This window comes from Salmo salar, chromosome ssa25 (genome assembly GCF_905237065.1).
Source record: "Salmo salar chromosome ssa25, Ssal_v3.1, whole genome shotgun sequence".
Classification (NCBI taxonomy): domain Eukaryota; kingdom Metazoa; phylum Chordata; class Actinopteri; order Salmoniformes; family Salmonidae; genus Salmo; species Salmo salar.
The window spans coordinates 38169490-38188341 of NC_059466.1; the positions used below are offsets into that span (position 1 = coordinate 38169490).

General features: G+C 43.1%; 1 protein-coding gene across 1 annotated transcript in view; it reads left to right on the forward strand.

The window, feature by feature from the left end:
• LOC106586724 (interleukin-1 receptor accessory protein-like 1-B) overlaps positions 1–16809 on the forward strand; it is a 468880-nt gene extending 452071 nt beyond the window's left edge. The window contains exons 10-12 of the mRNA XM_014174290.2: positions 6130–6300; positions 12249–12293; positions 14131–16809. Of these exons, the coding sequence (XP_014029765.1) occupies positions 6130–6300; positions 12249–12293; positions 14131–14855 (941 nt within the window). The 3' untranslated portion in view covers positions 14856–16809. The remainder of the gene's footprint in view (positions 1–6129; positions 6301–12248; positions 12294–14130) is intronic.
• The last annotated feature ends 2043 nt before the right edge of the window (positions 16810–18852 follow it).

Here is an 18852-nt window from a genome sequence, read left to right on the forward strand (position 1 = left end):
TGCATGCATATGTATTCACCCCCTTTGCTATGAAGCCCCTAAATAAGATCTGGTGCAACCAATTATCTTCAGAAGTCACATAATTAGTTAAATAAAGTTCACCTGTCTGCAATCTAATTGTGACATAATCTGTCACATGATCTCAGTATATATACACCTGTTCTGAAAGGCCCCAGAGTCTGCAGTACCATTAAGCAAGGGGAACCACCAAGCAAGAAGCACTATGAAGACCAAGGAGCTCTGCAAACAGGTCAGGGAGAAAGTTGTGGAGAAGTACAGATCAGGGTTGGGTTATAAAATAATATCAGAAACTTTGAACATCCCACGGAGCACCATTAAATCCATTCTTAAAAATGTTTAAGAATATGGCACCACAACAAACCTGCCAAGAGAGGGCCGCCCACCAAAACTCATGGACCAGGCAAGGAGGGCATTAATCAGAGAGGCAACAAAGAGACCGAAGATAACCCTGAAGGAGCTGCAAAGCTCTACAGCGGAGATTGGAGTATCTGTCCATAGGACCACACTCCACAGAGCTGGGCTTTACGGAAGAGTGGCCAGAAAAAAATAAGCAAACGTGTTTGGTGTTCACCAAAAGGCATGTGGGAGACTCCTTAAACATATGGAAGAAGGTACTCTGGTCAGATGAGACTAAAATTGAGCTTTTTGGCCATCAAGGAAAACGCTATGTCTGGCGCAAACCCAACACCTCTCATCACCCCGAGAACACCATCCCCATCAGCGGCAGGGATTGGGAAACTGGTCAGAATTGAAGGAATGATGGTGGTAAATACAGGGAAATTCTTGAGGGAAACCCGTTTCAGCCTTCCAGAGATTTGAGACTGGGACGGAGGTTCACCTTCCAGCAGGACAATGACCCTAAGCATACTGCTAAAGCAACACTTGAGTGGTTTAAGGGGAAACATTTAAATGTCTTGGAATGGCCTAATCAAATCCCAGACCTCAATCTAATTGAGAATCTGTGGTATGACTTAAAGATTGCTGTACACAAGTGGAACCCATCCAACTTGATGGAGCTGGAGCAGTATTGCCTTGAAGAATGGACAAAATCCCAGTGGCTAGATGTGCCAAGCTTATAGAGACATGCCTCAAGAGACTTGCAGCTGTAATTGCTGCGGAAGGTAGCTCTACAAAGTATTGACTTTGGGGGGGTGAATAGTTATGCACGCTACATTTTTCAGTTTTTCTTGTCTTATTTCTTGTTTGTTACACAATAAAAAAATATTTTGCATCTTCAAAGTGGTAGGCATGTTGTGTAAATCAAATGATACAAACCTCCCAAAAATCTATTTTAATTCCAAGGCAACAAAATGGGAAAAATGCCAAGGGGGTGAATAATTTCGCAAGCCACTGTAGTCAAAGCTTTCCTTAAGTTTGGGTCAGTCACAGTGGTCAGGTATTCTGTTGCTGTGTACTCTCTGTTTAGGGCCAAATAGAATTCTAGTTTGCTCTGTTTTCTTGTTAACTCTTTCCAATGTGTCAAGTAATTATATTTTTATTTACTCATGATTTGGTTGGGTCTAATTGTGTTTCTGTCCTGGGGCTCTGTGGGGTCTGTTTGTGTTTGTGAACAGAGCCCCAGGACCAGCTTGCTTAGGTGACTCTTCTCCAGGTTTATCTCTCTGTATGTGATGGCTTTGTTATGGAAGGTTTGGGAATCGCTTTCTTTTAGTTGGTTATAGAATTTAACAGCTCTTTTCTGGATTTTGATAATTAGCAGGTATCAGCCTAATTCTGCTCTGCATGCATTATTTGGTGTTCTACGTTGTACACGGAGGATATTTTAGCAGAATTCTGCATGCAGTCTCAATTTGGTGTTTGTTCCATTTTGTGAATTCTTGGTTGGTGAGCAGACCCCAGACCTCATAACCATAAAGGGAAATTGGTTCTATAACTGATTAAAGTATTTTTTAGCCAAATCCTAATTGGTATGTCGAATTCTATGTTCCTTTTGATGGCGTAGAATGCCCTTCTTGCCTTGTCTCTCAGATCGTTCACAGCTTTGTGGAAGTTACCTGTGGTGCTGATGTTGAGGCCAAGGTATGTATAGTTTTTTGTGTGCTCTAGGGCAACGGTGTATAGATGGAATTTGTATTTGTGGTCCTGGCAACTGGACCTTTTTTTGGGATCTTACTGAGATTTACTGTCAGGGCCCAGGTCTGGCAGTATCTGTGCAGAAGATCTAGGTGCTGCTGTAGGCCCTCCTTGGTTGGTGACAGAAACACCAGATCATCAGCAGACATTTGACTTCAGATTCTAGTAGGGTGAGGCTGGGTGCTACAGACTTTTATAGTGCCCTCGCCAATTTGTTGATATATATGTTGAAGAGGGTGGGGCTTAAGCTGCATCCCTGACTCACCCCATGGCCTTGTGGGAAGAAATGTGTGTTTGTTGCCTATTTTAACCGCACACTTGTTGTTTGTGTACATGGATTTTATAATGTATGTTTTTTCCCCCAACACCACTTCCCATCAATTAGTATAGCAGGCCCTCATGCCAAATTGAGTTGAAGGCTTTTTTGAAATTAACAAATCATGAGAAGACTTTGCCTTTGTATTGGTTTGTTTGTTTGTCAATTAGGGTGTGCAGGGTGAATATGTGGTCTGTCGTACGATAATTTGGTAAAAAGCCAATTTGACATTTGCTCAGTACATTGTTTTCACTGAGGAACTGTGCGAATCTGTTGTTAATGATGATGCAGAGGATTTTCCCCAAGGTTGCTGTTGACGCATATCCCACGGTAGTTACTGGGGTCAAATTTGTCTCCACTTTTGTGGATTGGGGTGATCAGTCCTTGGTTCCAAATATTTGGGAAGATGCCAGAGCTAAGGATGATGTTAAAGAGTTTGATGAAGTCCAGGTTCCTGCTCTTTAAGCCAAAGGCAGATGACCTCAGGCCTTGGATGTTCCAGGACGAGATAGTGAAGGCTCTGTGTTCCATAAAGTGTCCAATGTTGTTGGTCGTGTGGTTTGCCATCAGGCCAACTCTCTCTCTCTCTCTCTCTCTCTCTCTCTCTCTCTCTCTCTCTCTCTCTCTCTTTCTCTCTTTCTCTCTTTCTCTCTTTCTCTCTTTCTCTCTTTCTCTCTTTCTCTCTTTCTCTCTCTCTCTCTCTCTCTCTCTCTCTCTCTCTCTCTCTCTCTCTCTCTCTCTCTCTATTTCTCTCTCTCTCTCTCTCTATTTCTCTCTCTCTCTCTCTCTATTTCTCTCTCTCTCTCTCTATTCTCTCTCTCTCTCTCTATTTCTCTCTCTCTCTCTATTTCTCTCTCTTCTCTCTATTTCTCTCTCTCTCTCTCTATTTCTCTCTCTCTCTCTCTATTTCTCTCTCTCTCTCTCTCTATTTCTCTCTCTCTCTCTCTATTTCTCTCTCTCTCTCTCTATTTCTCTCTCTCTCTCTCTCTATTTCTCTCTCTCTCTCTCTCTCTCTCTCTTTTCTCTCTCTCTCTCTCTATTTCTCTCTCTCTCTCTCTATTTCTCTCTCTCTCTCTCTATTTCTCTCTCTCTCTCTCTATTTCTCTCTCTCTCTCTCTATTTCTCTCTCTCTCTCTCTATTTCTCTCTCTCTCTCTCTATTTCTCTCTCTCTCTCTCTATTTCTCTCTCTCTCTCTCTATTTCTCTCTCTCTCTCTCTATTTCTCTCTCTCTCTCTCTATTTCTCTCTCTCTCTCTCTATTTCTCTCTCTCTCTCTCTATTTCTCTCTCTCTCTCTCTATTTCTCTCTCTCTCTCTCTATTTCTCTCTCTCTATTTCTCTCTATTTCTCTCTATTTCATAATATCCTTTATCAACTAGTGTTTGCGTGTGTGCTTTGAAGGTTGTTTCTATGAAAGCCATTACCGGTCAGAGCCTGCAGCAATAACAGTCTCCCAGGTACACACACACAAGTCACATACATGAACACACACAAACTCCTCACTGACAGCCAGCCCATTGTCTCCAGTAATAACCCAGTGAGTGAGGTGTGTGTGCGCTTGCATTCCTGTGTGTTTGTAAGTCACTAGGGATGCATGGGTAAGAGGGGAGGCAGATTTTCAATTTGTTCTCCATTAAGAGAGGGATCAGTCTCAATATGTCATGGTACGATGTCCATCCTCCCCTGTGGACCAGCAGAGAACTGCTGTCTGCTTTGGGACAGGGAGGCTGGGACTAGGCCAACTCCCTCCCTACCCAAATCAAAGGAAAAAGTCTACAAACAAACTTGTGGTATTGTCAGTTAGAATTGATTTGGATGGAATGAATACAGTGTTAAATCCAACCATTCAAGCCATGTAATCTAACTGGTTATGATTAGCAGTGGTTGGTTGAGATGTTTAAGTCGTTGTTATTTGATGCAGGCTGTGTCTGGGCCCCTCTAGGGAGCCTGAAACCTCTCTCCTGCCTCAGAGTGTCTGAAAAACATTGCCCGTAGCTTCTGGTTTTCTGTTTTTCACACCTTTGCTTCCTCTAGTGTTGTTGACCTATCAGTCTGGCTTTCTACTGCTTCCTCTAGTCTCTTGTTGATCCATCAGTCTGGCTTTATACTGCTTCCTCTAGTGTTGTTGACCTATCAGTCTGGCTTTATACTGCTTCCTCTAGTGTTGTTGATCCATCAGTCTGGCTTTATACTGCTTCCTCTAGTCTCTTGTTGATCCATCAGTCTGGCTTTATACTGCTTCCTCTAGTGTTGTTGACCTATCAGTCTGGCTTTATACTGCTTCCTCTAGTGTTGTTGATCCATCAGTCTGGCTTTATACTGCTTCCTCTAGTCTCTTGTTGATCCATCAGTCTGGCTTTATACTGCTTCCTCTAGTGTTGTTGATCCATCAGTCTGGCTTTATACTGCTTCCTCTAGTGTTGTTGACCTATCAGTCTGGCTTTATACTGCTTCCTCTAGTCTCTTGTTGATCCATCAGTCTGGCTTTATACTGCTTCCTCTAGTGTTGTTGACCTATCAGTCTGGCTTTATACTGCTTCCTCTAGTGTTGTTGACCTATCAGTCTGGCTTTATACTGCTTCCTCTAGTGTTGTTGATCCATCAGTCTGGCTTTATACTGCTTCCTCTAGTGTTGTCGACCTATCAGTCTGGCTTTATACTGCTTCCTCTAGTGTTGTCGACCTATCAGTCTGGCTTTCTACTGCTTCCTCTAGACTCTTGTTGACCTATCAGTCTGGCTTTATACTGCTTCCTCTAGTCTCTTGTTGATCCATCAGTCTGGCTTTATACTGCTTCCTCTAGTGTTGTTGATCCATCAGTCTGGCTTTATACTGCTTCCTCTAGTCTCTTGTTGATCCATCAGTCTGGCTTTATACTGCTTCCTCTAGTGTTGTTGATCCATCAGTCTGGCTTTATACTGCTTCCTCTAGACTCTTGTTGATCCATCAGTCTGGCTTTATACTGCTTCCTCTAGTCTCTTGTTGATCCATCAGTCTGGCTTTATACTGCTTCCTCTAGTGTTGTCGACCTATCAGTCTGGCTTTATACTGCTTCCTCTAGTCTCTTGTTGACCCATCAGTCTGGCTTTATACTGCTTCCTCTAGACTCTTGTTGATCCATCAGTCTGGCTTTATACTGCTTCCTCTAGTGTTGTTGATCCATCAGTCTGGCTTTATACTGCTTCCTCTAGTCTCTTGTTGATCCATCAGTCTGGCTTTATACTGCTTCCTCTAGTCTCTTGTTGATCCATCAGTCTGGCTTTATACTGCTTCCTCTAGTGTTGTTGACCTATCAGTCTGGCTTTATACTGCTTCCTCTAGTCTCTTGTTGACCCATCAGTCTGGCTTTATACTGCTTCCTCTAGTCTCTTGTTGATCCATCAGTCTGGCTTTATACTGCTTCCTCTAGTCTCTTGTTGATCCATCAGTCTGGCTTCATACTGCTTCCTCTAGTGTTGTTGACCCATCAGTCTGGCTTCATACTGCTTCCTCTAGTGTTGTTGACCTATCAGTCTGGCTTTATACTGCAGCTCTCAGCTCTGTCATTATGTCTGGCAATATAATTCTCTCTTTCTCTCACTTTCACATAATAAAGATTGTCATTTTTTTGTCTGTTCATGCCTGCATTCATATCCCTGAGTGTGCATATGCTTCACCAGACCTTCTCTGTGTGCTGTCTGTCTTTCTGTGTTTCTGGCAGATAATAAGGACTATGATGCATACCTGTCCTACACTAAAGTAGACCCTGACCAGTGGAGTCAGGAGACCAAGGAGGAGGAGCGCTTTGCCCTGGAGATCCTCCCTGACGTCTTGGAGAAACACTACGGGTACAAACTCTTCATCCCAGACAGAGACCTCATCCCCACAGGAAGTAAGTGATGACTAGGGGAGGGAGGGGGGAGGTTGGAGGGAGGGAGGGGACGGAAGTGGATGGGAGGGATGGAGGGGGTGGATGGGAGGATTGTGGGGGTGATGAGGGGGTGGGGTAGAGGGGTGATGAGGGGATGGGGGAGGGGTGGGGTAGAGGCGTAGGGAGTGTGTGGGGGTGATGAGGGGGAGAGGGGTTGGGGAGTGTGTGGGGTTGATGAGGGGGTAGGGTAAAGGAGGTAAGGGATGCTGTGTGTGCTTATGTGATAGTACATTCACTAATTGTGTTGTGGCTTGTATAGTTATTGTGGTTATTGTGATTGTTCTTTACTCTGTCACTATATCATCTGTCACTATATCATCAGTCACTATGTCATGGAAAGATCAGGTGTTCATAATGTTTTGTGTATATGTGTAGTTTGTGCAACAAAGAAACTCTAAATAATATATCCATACCATCAATAGAACAACCTTTGTCACTTACATAGTTGTTACATGTGCTGTATACTGCTTCAAATATATCATATATTGTTTTCCCATGCATATTGTTGTATCCCCTGTTGTGGAATTTATTTATCCTTTTATTTAACTAGGCAAGTCAGTTTAAAACAAATTCTTATTTACAATGACAGCCTACCCCAGCCAAACCCTAACATCACTGGGCCAATTGTGCACCACCCCATGGGACTCCCAATCACGGCCGATTGTGATACAGCCTGGAATCAAACCAGAGTCTGTAGTGACATCTCTAGCGCTGAGATGCAGTGCCTTAGACCGCTGCGCCACTCGGGAGCCCAAGTGTATGATTGTATACATCAGCAAGTGTTATATGCATACTGTGCATTTGTTTAAACAGGCATGTACTTGTTCAGTGCATGATCATAGAATGCATGCTTATGATTGGTTGTAACCATCTGAACCATCTTATTCCTGATGCACTTCTATACACTGTCATGTTCCTTTCAAGATCTATTAAATGGACAGTGCAGTCAAAAAAGTGATTTTCCTGTTTTTTAAAACACTCTGAAATTGTGAAAATTATGATAATGCCCTTTTAATGTATGAGCTTTTTGAGAGAAAAAACGCCTGGAATTTCAGCCTGTTCAGGTGGGAAGGAGTTTTTGGCCCACAGCATGACATCACAATCCGATTTGATTATTCTGACCAATGGACAATCTTTTATTTGCATATTTATCCTCCTACTTTGAAGGGGTAAGCAGGGTAGGTTCTAGAGTTTAGACAATCCTATACACCTATCCAGGACTGTGTATGTTAATATATCGTAATTTGTTTCAACACGCCAACATGATCAGACTGAGCATTTCAATGGCAAAATAAATGATTGATTTTTGTATTTTGAAAGTTGCATATCTTAAACTTGAGTGCTGACAAGCAAAACATTTTGGGACCATGTCAACAATGGACTAAGGAAACAAATACAAAAATATAGTTTTTGGGTGGAGTTTTCCTTTAAGAACCCACTCCCTTTAACCGAGATGCAACATTCTCTCTCACCTTTCTAGTCCAAAGTGTATTCTACTGTGTAGCCTATGCCACACTGACTGTGCCCTCAGCAAGGGGATTGTGTAAAATTGGACATGAGATACAGCTAGCTCAGTATACAGTCGTGGCCAAAAGTTATGAGAATGACACAAATATTAATTTCCACAAAGTTTGCTGCTTCAGTGTCTTTAGATATTTTTGGCAGATGTTACTATAGAATACTGAAGTATAATTACACGCATTTCATAAGTGTCAAAGGCTTTTATTGACAATTACATGAAGTTGATACAAAGAGTCAATATTTACAGTGTTGACCGTTCTTTTTCAAGACCGCTGCAATCTGCCCTGGCATGCTGTCAATGAACTTCTGGGCCACATCCTGACTGATGGCAGCCCATTCTTGCATAATCAATGCTTGGAGTTTGTCAGAATTTGTGGGGTTTTGTTTGTCCACCCGCCTCTTGAGGATTGACCACAAGTTCTCAATGGGATTAAGGTCTGGGGAGTTTCCTGGCCATGGACCCAAAATATCGATGTTTTGTTCCCCGAGCCACTTAACTTCTATGGGCATCCTACCCGCGGTACACACTATCAACAACCAGTGAAATAGCATGGCGCGAAATACAAAACAGCAAAACTCTCAATTTTATTTAATCAAACAATCAACTATTTTACACCATTTTAAAGATAAACTTCTCGTTAATCTAACCACATTGTCCAATTTTAAAAAGGCTTTACGGCGAAAGCATAACATTAGATTATGTTAGGACATAAACTTCACAAGAAAAACCACACAGCCATTTTCCAAGCAAGGACATGCATCACAAATACCAAAAATACAGCTAAAATATTCACTAACCTTTGATGATCTTCATCAGATGGCACTCATAGGACTTCATGTTACACAATACATGTATGTTTTGCTCGATAAAGTTCATATTTATATCCAAAAACCCCATTTTACATTGGCGCGTGATGTTCAGAAAATGTATTCCCACCAAAACGGCCGGTGAATGAGCACATCAATTTACAAAAATACTCATCATAAACGTTGATAAAATTTACAACAGTTATTGAAAGAATTATAGATATACTTCTCCTTAATGCAACCGCTGTGTCAGATTTTAAAATAGCTTTACGGAGAAAGCACATTTTTCAATATTCTGAATACATAGCTCAACCATCAAAGCAAGCTATACAGATACCCGCCAAGTTCTGGGGTCAACTAAACTCAGAAATAGTCAAATAAATATTCTCTTACCTTTGCTGATCTTCATCAGAATGCACTCCCAGGACTCCTACTTCCACAAGAAATGTTATTTTTGTTCAAAATACTCCATATTTATGTCCAAATACCTCAGTTTTGTTTGTGCATTCAGATCACTATCCGAAGGCATAACGCGCGAGCGTAAATCCAGACACAAAAAGTCAAATTGTTCCATTACCGTTCGTAGAAACATATCAAACGTTGTTTACAATCAATCCTTAGGGTCTTTTTAAGGTAAAACATCGATAATATTCCAACCGGACAATAGCTTATTCATTACAGAGAAAAAAGAAGGAGCGGTGCGCCAAACGTGCCCGCGCAGTAAACAACTCACTGGTCCCAGGCAGTCCACTCATTGACTGAGCTCCTATTTTCTGCCCAGTAACAGAAGGATGAAACACCTTTCTAAAGGCTGTTGACAGCCAATGGAAGCCTTAGGAAGTGCAACGTGACCCCACAGACACTGTAGTTTTGATAGGGATTCAAAAGAATAACTACAATTCTCAGATGTCCCACTTAATGGTTGGATTTTTCTCAGGTTTTTGCCTGCCATATGAGTTCTGTTATACTCACAGACATCATTCAAACAGTTTTAGAAACTTCAGAGTGTTTCCTATCCAAATCTACTAATAATATGCAGATATTTGACTCTGGGCCCGAGTATTAGGCAGTATACTCTGGGCACGCTTTTCATCCGAAAATGAAAATACCGCCCCCTATACCTTAAGTTAATTATCACTTTTGCCTTATGGCAAGGTGCTCCATCATGCTGGAAAAGGGATTGTTCGTCACCAAACTGTTCCTGGATGGTTGGGAGAAGTTGCTCTCGGAGGATGTGTTGGCACCATTCTTTATTCATGGCTGTGTTCTTAGGCAAAATTGTGGGTGAGCCCACTCCCTTGGCTGAGAAGCAACCCCACGCATGAATGGTCTGTTGGCATGACACAGGACTGTTGGCATGACACAGGACTGATGGTAGCGCTCACCTTGTCTTCTCCGGACAAGCTTTTTTCCGGATGCCCCAAACAATCGGAAAGAGGATTCATCAGAGAAAATGACTTTACCCAGTCTTCAGTAGTCCAATCCCTGTACCTTTTGCAGAATATCAGTCTGTCCCTGATGTTTTTCCTGGAGAGAAGTGGCTTCTTTGCTGCCCTTCTTGACACCAGGCCATCCTCCAAAAGTTTTCGCCTCACTGTGCGTGTAGATGCACTCACACCTGCCTGCTGCCATTCCTGAGCAAGCTCTGTACTGGTGGTGCCCCGATCCCACAGCTGAATCAACTTTAGGAGACGGTCCTGGTGCTTGCTGAACTTTCTTGGGTGCCTTGAAGCCTTCTTCACATCAATTGAACCGCTCTCCTTGAAGTTCTTGATGATCTGATAAATGGTTGATTTAGGTGCAATCTTACTGGCAGCAATATCCTTGCCTGTGAAGCCCTTTTTTTGCAAAGCAATGACGTGTTTCCTTGCAGGTAACCATGGCTGACAGAGGAAGAACAATGATTCCAAGCACCACCCTCCTTTTGAAGCTTCCAGTCTGTTATTCGAACTCAATCAGCATGACAGAGTGATCTCCAGCCTTGTCCTCGTCAACACTCACACCTGTGTTAACGAGAGAATCACTGACATGATGTCAGCTGGTCCTTTTGTGGCAGGGCTGAAATGTAGTGGAGATGTTTTTTGGGGATTCAGTTAATTTGCATGGCAAAGAGGGACTTCGCAATTAATTGCCATTCATCTGATCACTCTTCATAACATTCTGGAGTATATGCAAATTTCCATCATACAAACTGAGGCAGGAGACTTTGAAAATTAATATTTGTGTAATTCTCAAACCTTTTGGCCACGACTGTACATGCTATAGGGCAGACATCATAGAGTACATGTTATCCCCAGCAGCGTCCTCTCTAGTTCCCATTTAAACCATTAATACATTCATGAATATATTTTGTGTGAACATGTGCTGATGCATGTGCCGATCTGTCTAGTAGTTCGTCTATGCATATGGTCCAGGTTGTTCATTACCACGGCTGTACGTCTAGCTGCGTCTTGATGTTCAGTATCTATTACCACGGCTATATGTCTAGCTGGGTCAGGATGTTCAGTATCTAATACCACAGCTCTATGTCTAGCTGGGTCCGGATGTTCACTATCTATTACCACGGCTCTATGTCTAGCTGGGTCAGGATGTTCAGTATCTATTACCACGGCTCTATGTCTAGCTGTGTCAGGATGTTCAGCATCTATTACCACAGCTCTATGTCTAGCTGTGTCAGGATGTTCAGCATCTATTACCACAGCTCTACATCTAGCTGGGTGGGGATGTTCAGTATCAGTATTGGCTCCCGAGTGGCGCAGCAGTCTACAGACTGCAGACCCTGGTTCAATTCCAGGCTGTATCAAGACCGGCCATGATTGGGAGTCCCGTAGGGCGGTGCACAATTGGCTCAGCTTTGTTAAGGGTTTGGCCGGGGTAGGCCATCATTGTAAATAAGAATTTGTTCTTAACTGACTTGCCTAGTGAAATAAAGGTAAAATATATATAAACATCTATTACCACAGCTCTATGTCTAGCTGGGTCAGGATGTTCAGTATATATTACTACATCTAGCTGGGTCAGGATGTTCAGTATCTATTAATACATCTAGCTGGGTCAGGATGTTCAGTATATATTACTACAGCTCTATGTCTAGCTGGGTCAGGATGTTCAGTATCTATTACTACAGCTCTATGCCTAGCTGGGTCAGGATGTAAAGTATCTATTACTACATCTAGCTGGGTCAGGATGTAAAGTATCTATTACTACATCTAGCTGGGTTTCATGTGGAATAGAGCGAAAGAGTGAACACATCCAGTGAGACTACTGCGCCGGCGGTATGGTAGGCAGCTTCAGACAGAATGGGACATCATAGAGGGATATGTTTAGAGGCTCTTACTGTAGTTACTGCACTGCTGGATGAGAGAGAGACAGCTGAACGGAGAAACTAGTCCCTAGTCAGTTACACAACAATTTGCTAAAAAAACTGTTCCAGTTTGTGTGTGTGTGTTTGTTTGAGAAAGAGAGAGCAAAATAATAAATGATAGTTGATATGCCAGTGTTACGCAAGTCCTCTTTACTGTTTGTGTGCTCTGTGTGTTCTCCTGTGATCTGAGTCTCAATGTTGACATGTTTATGTTTAGGTCTGGCCAATGAGCTTTACCAGGATGACACAAGACTTCTTAGAGGTACATGTCCTCAGTCTCTTCCTCTTGTGTCAGCAACTGTGATGCACTTCCTCTCTGGACAGGAAGAGAAGCATAAGGCGGGCATTTTGTAAGAGTTTACACAGCAGGAGCATAGCTTTTAAGTCAGAACACACACACACTCTAGCACACAGGCACACACACACTCGCGTACACAAACACACATGCCATTGCACACAGACACACACAGATCCAAAAACCTCAGAGAGAGAGATTAGAAGTTATGTAGATACAGTGTTGACTAAGAACAGTTGTAGTATACAGGTTGGTGGCACCTTCATTGGGGAGAACGGGCTTGTGGTAATGACTGGAGCGGAATAAGTGTAATGATGTCAAATACATCAAACACATAGTTGCCATGTGTTTGATGCCATTTTATTTGCAGCGTTCCGGCCATTATTATGAGCCGTTCTCCTCTCAGCAGCCTCCTGTGTTATAGTAACTGTATGTTTAAACACGAAACTGTTGTCTGACTGCTGTCTCTATTTGGTGTTGTATGTCTTGTAGTTGTCCATCCATTGTATTGTGAAGTGGTGTGCTAGATGTCTCTTGTCCACATCATGTTACAACAAATATGTTACTGTATACAGTGGCTTGTGAAAGTATTTTTCCCATTTTGTTGCTTTACAACCTGGAATTAAAATAGATTTTTGGGAGGTTTGTATCATTTGATTTACACAACATGCCTACCACTTTTAAGATGCAAAATATGTTTTATTGTGAAACAAACAAGAAATACGACAAAAAAAACTGAAAACTTGAGCTTGCATAACTATTTACCCCCCAAAGTCAATACTTTTTGCAGCAATTACAGCTGCAAGTCTCTTGGGGTATGTCTCTATAAGCTTGGCACATCTAGCCACTGGGATTTTGTCCATTCTTCAAGGCAATACTGCTCCAGCTCCTTCAAGTTGGGTGGGTTCCACTTGTGTACAGCAATCTTTAAGTCATGCCACAGATTCTCAATTGGATTGAGGTCTGGGCTTTGATTAGGCCATTCCAATACATTTAAATGTTTCCCCTTAAACCACTGAAGTGTTGCTTTAGCAGTATGCTTAGGGTAATTGTCCTGCTGGAAGGTGAACCTCCGTCCCAGTCTCAAATCTCTGGAAGACTGAAACAGGTTTCCCTCAAGAATTTCCCTGTATTTGGCACAATCCATCATGCCTTCAATTCTGACCAGTTTCCCAATCCCTGATGATGAAAAACATCCCCACAGCATGATGCTGCCACCACCATGCTTCACTGTGGGGATGGTATTCTCGGGACGATGAGAGGTGTTGGGTTTGCGCCAGACATAGCGTTTTCCTTGATGGACAAAAAGCTCAATTTTAGTCCCATCTGACCAGAGTTCTTTCATATGTTTGGGGAGTCTCCCACATTTGCCTTTTGGCGAACACCAAACATGTTTGCTTATTTTTTTCTGGACACTCTTCCGTAAAGCCCAGCTCTATGGAGTGTACGGCTTGAAGTGGTCCTATGGACAGATACTCCAATCTCTGCTGTGGAACTTTTGCAGCTCCTTCAGGTCAATTTGGACTATTTTGTCCATTACATTAAATCCAAATAAAAATCCAGATTACAGGTTGTAATGCAACAAACTAGGAAAAACGCCAAAGAGGGTGAATACTTTTGCAAGGCGCTGTACAAAACATGTTAGAACATATGTTACTGTCTACAAAACATGTTATAGAAAATATGTAGTGTATAGAATAATCTAAGCTGTTTTGAGTTTTCCCTTTCAAGGAGATTGATTGTATGTTGAGTGCTTTGGGTTCTCCCTCTCCCTTCATCCCTCTCTCTCTGTCTCTCTATCCAGCCTACATTGAGGATGTGGCGCGCTGTGTGGACCAATCCAAGCGCCTCATCATCGTCATGACGCCAAACTACGTGGTGCGGCGGGGGTGGAGCATCTTTGAGCTGGAGACACGCCTCCGCAACATGTTGGTCACCGGGGAGATCAAGGTGATTCTGATCGAGTGTGCCGAGCTGCGTGGCATCATGAACTATCAAGAGGTGGAGGCCCTCAAACACACCATCAAGACCCTCACCGTCATCAAGTGGCGTGGCCCCAAGAGCAACAAGCTCAGCTCCAAGTTCTGGAAACAACTGCAGTATGAGATGCCCTTCTGCCGCACCGAACCCATGCTGAGCCATGAGCCGGCGCTGGACGTCAGCGAGCAGGGCCCCTTCGGAGAGCTCCAGACCGTCTCCGCCATCTCTATGGCAGCTGCCACCTCCACCGCCATGGCCACGGCGCACCCGGAACTCCGCTCGTCCTTCCACAACTCCTACCACACCACCATGCGGCAGAAACACTATTACCGCAGCTATGAGTACGACCTGCCGCCGGGGGGCACGCTACCGCCGTTGTCATCACTAGGCAACCAGCACACCTACTGCAACATCCCACTGACGATGCTGAATGGACAGAGGCCGCCAGCGGGGAAGAGCCGCGAGCACAGTGTGGAGGAGGACCACACTAACCACGCCATGCTGCCGCTGTTGCCCAGGGAGACCAGCATCTCCAGCGTCATCTGGTGACCGGGGCGGGGCAGGGTAGAACCATACGACACTAGCAGAGAAACGCGGCACGGTTTGGTCTGGTTTGGTCTGGTTTGACTTGGATCGCTTTGGATCGGTTTGGTGTCACGATTCTATGAGACAGTTATGATTGGCTACTTTAGCTATATCTGAGAGATTGTGATGAGTTTGGTTAGGAGTGGACCCCTGTGAACAGGCAAGACAAAGTTGGGGCAGGTTTGGAACGTGGTCCTCATGTATGCAGAGGAGAAGTTCTTAACCCGAGGATTAAAGATTCAAACTGACAACAACAAACTGTTTGATCAAAAGACATCAGAGAGTTTGATCAACATGAACTGTGAATAAATAATAAAAGAACCCACGCATTGGCACTTGTGCACGCGTGCGCACACATGCACACACACACACACTAAAGGAAAACAGGGTCTTGTACATATATTTTCAATTTATTTGTAGCATAAGTGTCTTTCTGTTTGTTTTTCTGTTGTTTTTATTCAATCTTGTTTGTTGCCTTCTCTACTTTGACTCTGCTTTAACTTGTCACACAGATTTATATATTTCTATTTTTTCTGTTTTTTATTTATTTTTATTTTTAATTTCAATATGCTTATGAAGAAAGCCAGTATGTCATGTATCTGCGCTGTTGTGTTTTCTATCTTGACTTTATGTAGTTTAAGAGATCCTTTTTTTTAAAACACTTTTGGGGAATTGCCTGGACATTGCAACGTTTTACTCCGAGAGCATCTTCTTTTTGTTGACCTGTATAAGGTGTATATCTAGTTTTTAAAACAATCTTTAAAAAAAATCATAGAATATGCAAAAAGAGGGAAGAGCTACTGGTGATGTTGATGTAACTTCCTGTGGACCAGAGGAAGGGGAGGATTTAGGGAGGGGTCCTAGTCCTCTCCAGTCAGTCTGTCTGTCAGTCAGAGCTCTCTCTAAAGATTCATATTTTGTATAAAAACAAACAGCCTCGCTGTTTTAGCGTGATAGTGAAATCCCTCACCTTAAAAAGAAATGTGTTGATTATTTTAAAAATAAGTCTATTTTTATAACAAAAAGAGTTTGCTTGGAAAGTCATACTTATTTACATTTCATCTGACATGAAGGGGGAGGTGAGTGTGTGTGTGTTAGGCTGGTTTTGTACACCACTTTGATATGTGGTTCCTGGTTTGTTAAAGGCCCAGTGCAGTCAAAAATGTGATTTACCTGTGTTTTATATGTTTCTACACTATGAGGTTGGAATAATACTGTGAAGTTATGAAAATTATAAGGCCCTTTTAGTGTAGGAGCTGTTTGAAAAGCTGTTTGTTCAGCCTGTTTTGAAGGGAGGGAGTTTTGGGCTTTCATGGTAACACCATGCAGTAAATTAGACCAATAAGAAATAGAGTTCCAAACCTCTCTGCCAATAACAGCACATTTTCTGTTTTCCCCTTCCCACTCAAACCACGCCCAGACAGTCTTATCAAAATTCTTGCTTGAGAAATTGATATTTAGACAGTCACAGAAAGGTACTTGTTACCCAGAAATTATTTGATATTGAGATTTAAAAAAAACAGCTGCATTGGACCTTTAAGACAACAGTATGGATTTTGAGTACCTCATATAAACATTTTTAGATAAAAAAAAAATGCATTTTCTATGTTTTGGTTGAGTTCTTGAAATATTTTCCAATACTGAGAAGTCCTTGTTTTTAATCCATGCTTATCCATGTTTAAGGAAAGAAAAAGTGTGTTTGTGCTTTAAAATACTTTTTTTATTATATTGGAAGGCGTAGTTTCTGAGTATGCATAGCAAATAGATACATATTCTATATATGATACAGATATTTATATAAATATATAAACACGATATTCACTTGGAAGGAAATGTCTGTCTTTATAAAAACACAATTCATTCTTATCAGTTGCCCTTACTTTCTCACTGCATATTAAAAATGTTTATCTCCTCTCGATTCATTTATGTTCTGTTCATTTTACACAGTCTTCCATGGTCCAAAAGACAGAAGAGTTTCGGCCATCCAGAACCAGAATTCAATAGTTCTGCTCTGTAAGCAGTAGCTACCGTAGGCAGGCTATATGAAGAGATGATTAAACACAGTCAAACGCTGCCATCTGCTGGTTAATGTTGAATTAGCAATGGCGCAATGAGACACAAATAGGATCCCCACACACGTCCACACACAGTCACACGCAGTAATATGGCCAGTGAGTGTGGCTGGCAGGCAGGCATGAATACACACACATCATGTAATCTCTCTTTCACTCACACACACACAGACACATACACACACTACGGTGGCAGGCATCAGTGATATACCTGGTGTGTGTGTGTTCTGACAGCTGGCCTTTTATTACTACATACATGATTAATAGACTCTATCAATTAGGGGCTTAATTGGAAAGAAAATGGGCCCCATGAAGAGGATAGAGGGGCGGCAGGTAGCTTAGTGGTTAGAGTGTTGGACTAGTAACCGAAAGGTTGCGAGATCGATTCCCGAGCTGACAAGGTAAAAATCTGTTGTTCTGCTCATGAACAAGGCAGTTAACCCACTGTTTCTAGGCTGTCATTGAAAATAAGAATTTGATCTTAACTGACTTGCCTAATTAAATAAAGGTAAAATGTACTGCTCAAAAAAATAAAGGGAACACTTAAACAACACATCCTAGATAAGAATGAAATAAATAATCTTATGAAATACTTTCTTCTTTACATAGTTGAATGTGCGGACAACAAAATCACACAAAAATAATCAATGGAAATCCAATTTATCAACCCATGGAGGTCTGGATCTGGAGTCACACTCAAAATTAAAGTGGAAAACCACACTACAGGCTGATCCAACTTTGATGTAATGTCCTTAAAACAAGTCAAAATGAGGCTCAGTGGTGTGTGTGGCCTCCACATGCCTGTATGACCTCCCTACAACGCCTGGGCATGCTCCTGATGAGGTGGCGGATGGTCTCCTGAGGGATCTCCTCCCAGACCTGGACTAAAGCATCCGCCAACTCCTGGACAGTCTGTGGTGCAACGTGGCGTTGGTGGATGGAGCGAGACATGATGTCCCAGATGTGCTCAATTGGATTCAGGTCTGGGGAACGGGCGGGCCAGTCCATAGCATCAATGCCTTCCTCTTGCAGGAACTGCTGACACACTCCAGCCACATGAGGTCTAGCATTGTCCTGCATTAGGAGGAACCCAGGGCCAACCGCACCAGCATATGGTCTCACAAGGGGTCTGAGGATCTCATCTCGGTACCTAATGGCAGTCAGGCTACCTCTGGCGAGCACATGGAGGGCTGTGCGGCCCCCCAAAGAAATGCCACCCCACACCATGACTGACCACCGCCAAACCGGTCATGCTGGAGGATGTTGCAGGCAGCAGAACGTTCTCCACGGCGTCTCCAGACTCTGTCACGTCTGTCACGTGCTCAGTGTGAACCTGCTTTCATCTGTGAAGAGCACAGGGCGCCAGTGGACGTCGGGCCCTCATACCACCCTCATGGAGTCTGTTTCTGACCGTTTGAGCAGACACATGCACATTTGTGGCCTGCTGGAGGTCATTTTGCAGGGCTCTGGCAGTGCTTCTCCTGCTCCTCCTTGCACAAAGGCGGAGGTAGCGGTCCTGCTGCTGGTTTGTTGCCCTCCTACGGCCTCCTCCACGTCTCCTGATGTACTGGCCTGTCTCCTGGTAGCGCCTCCATGCTCTGGACACTACGCTGACAGACACAGCAAACCTTCTTGCCACAGCTCGCATTGATGTGCCATCCTGGATGAGCTGCACTACCTGAGCCACTTGTGTGGGTTGTAGACTCCGTCTCATGCTACCACTAGAGTGAAAGCACCGCCAGCATTCAAAAGTGACCAAAACATCAGCCAGGAAGCATAGGAACTGAGAAGTGGTCTGTGGTCCCCACCTGCAGAACCACTCCTTTATTGGGGGTGTCTTGCTAATTGCCTATAATTTCCACCTGTTGTCTATTCCATTTGCACAACAG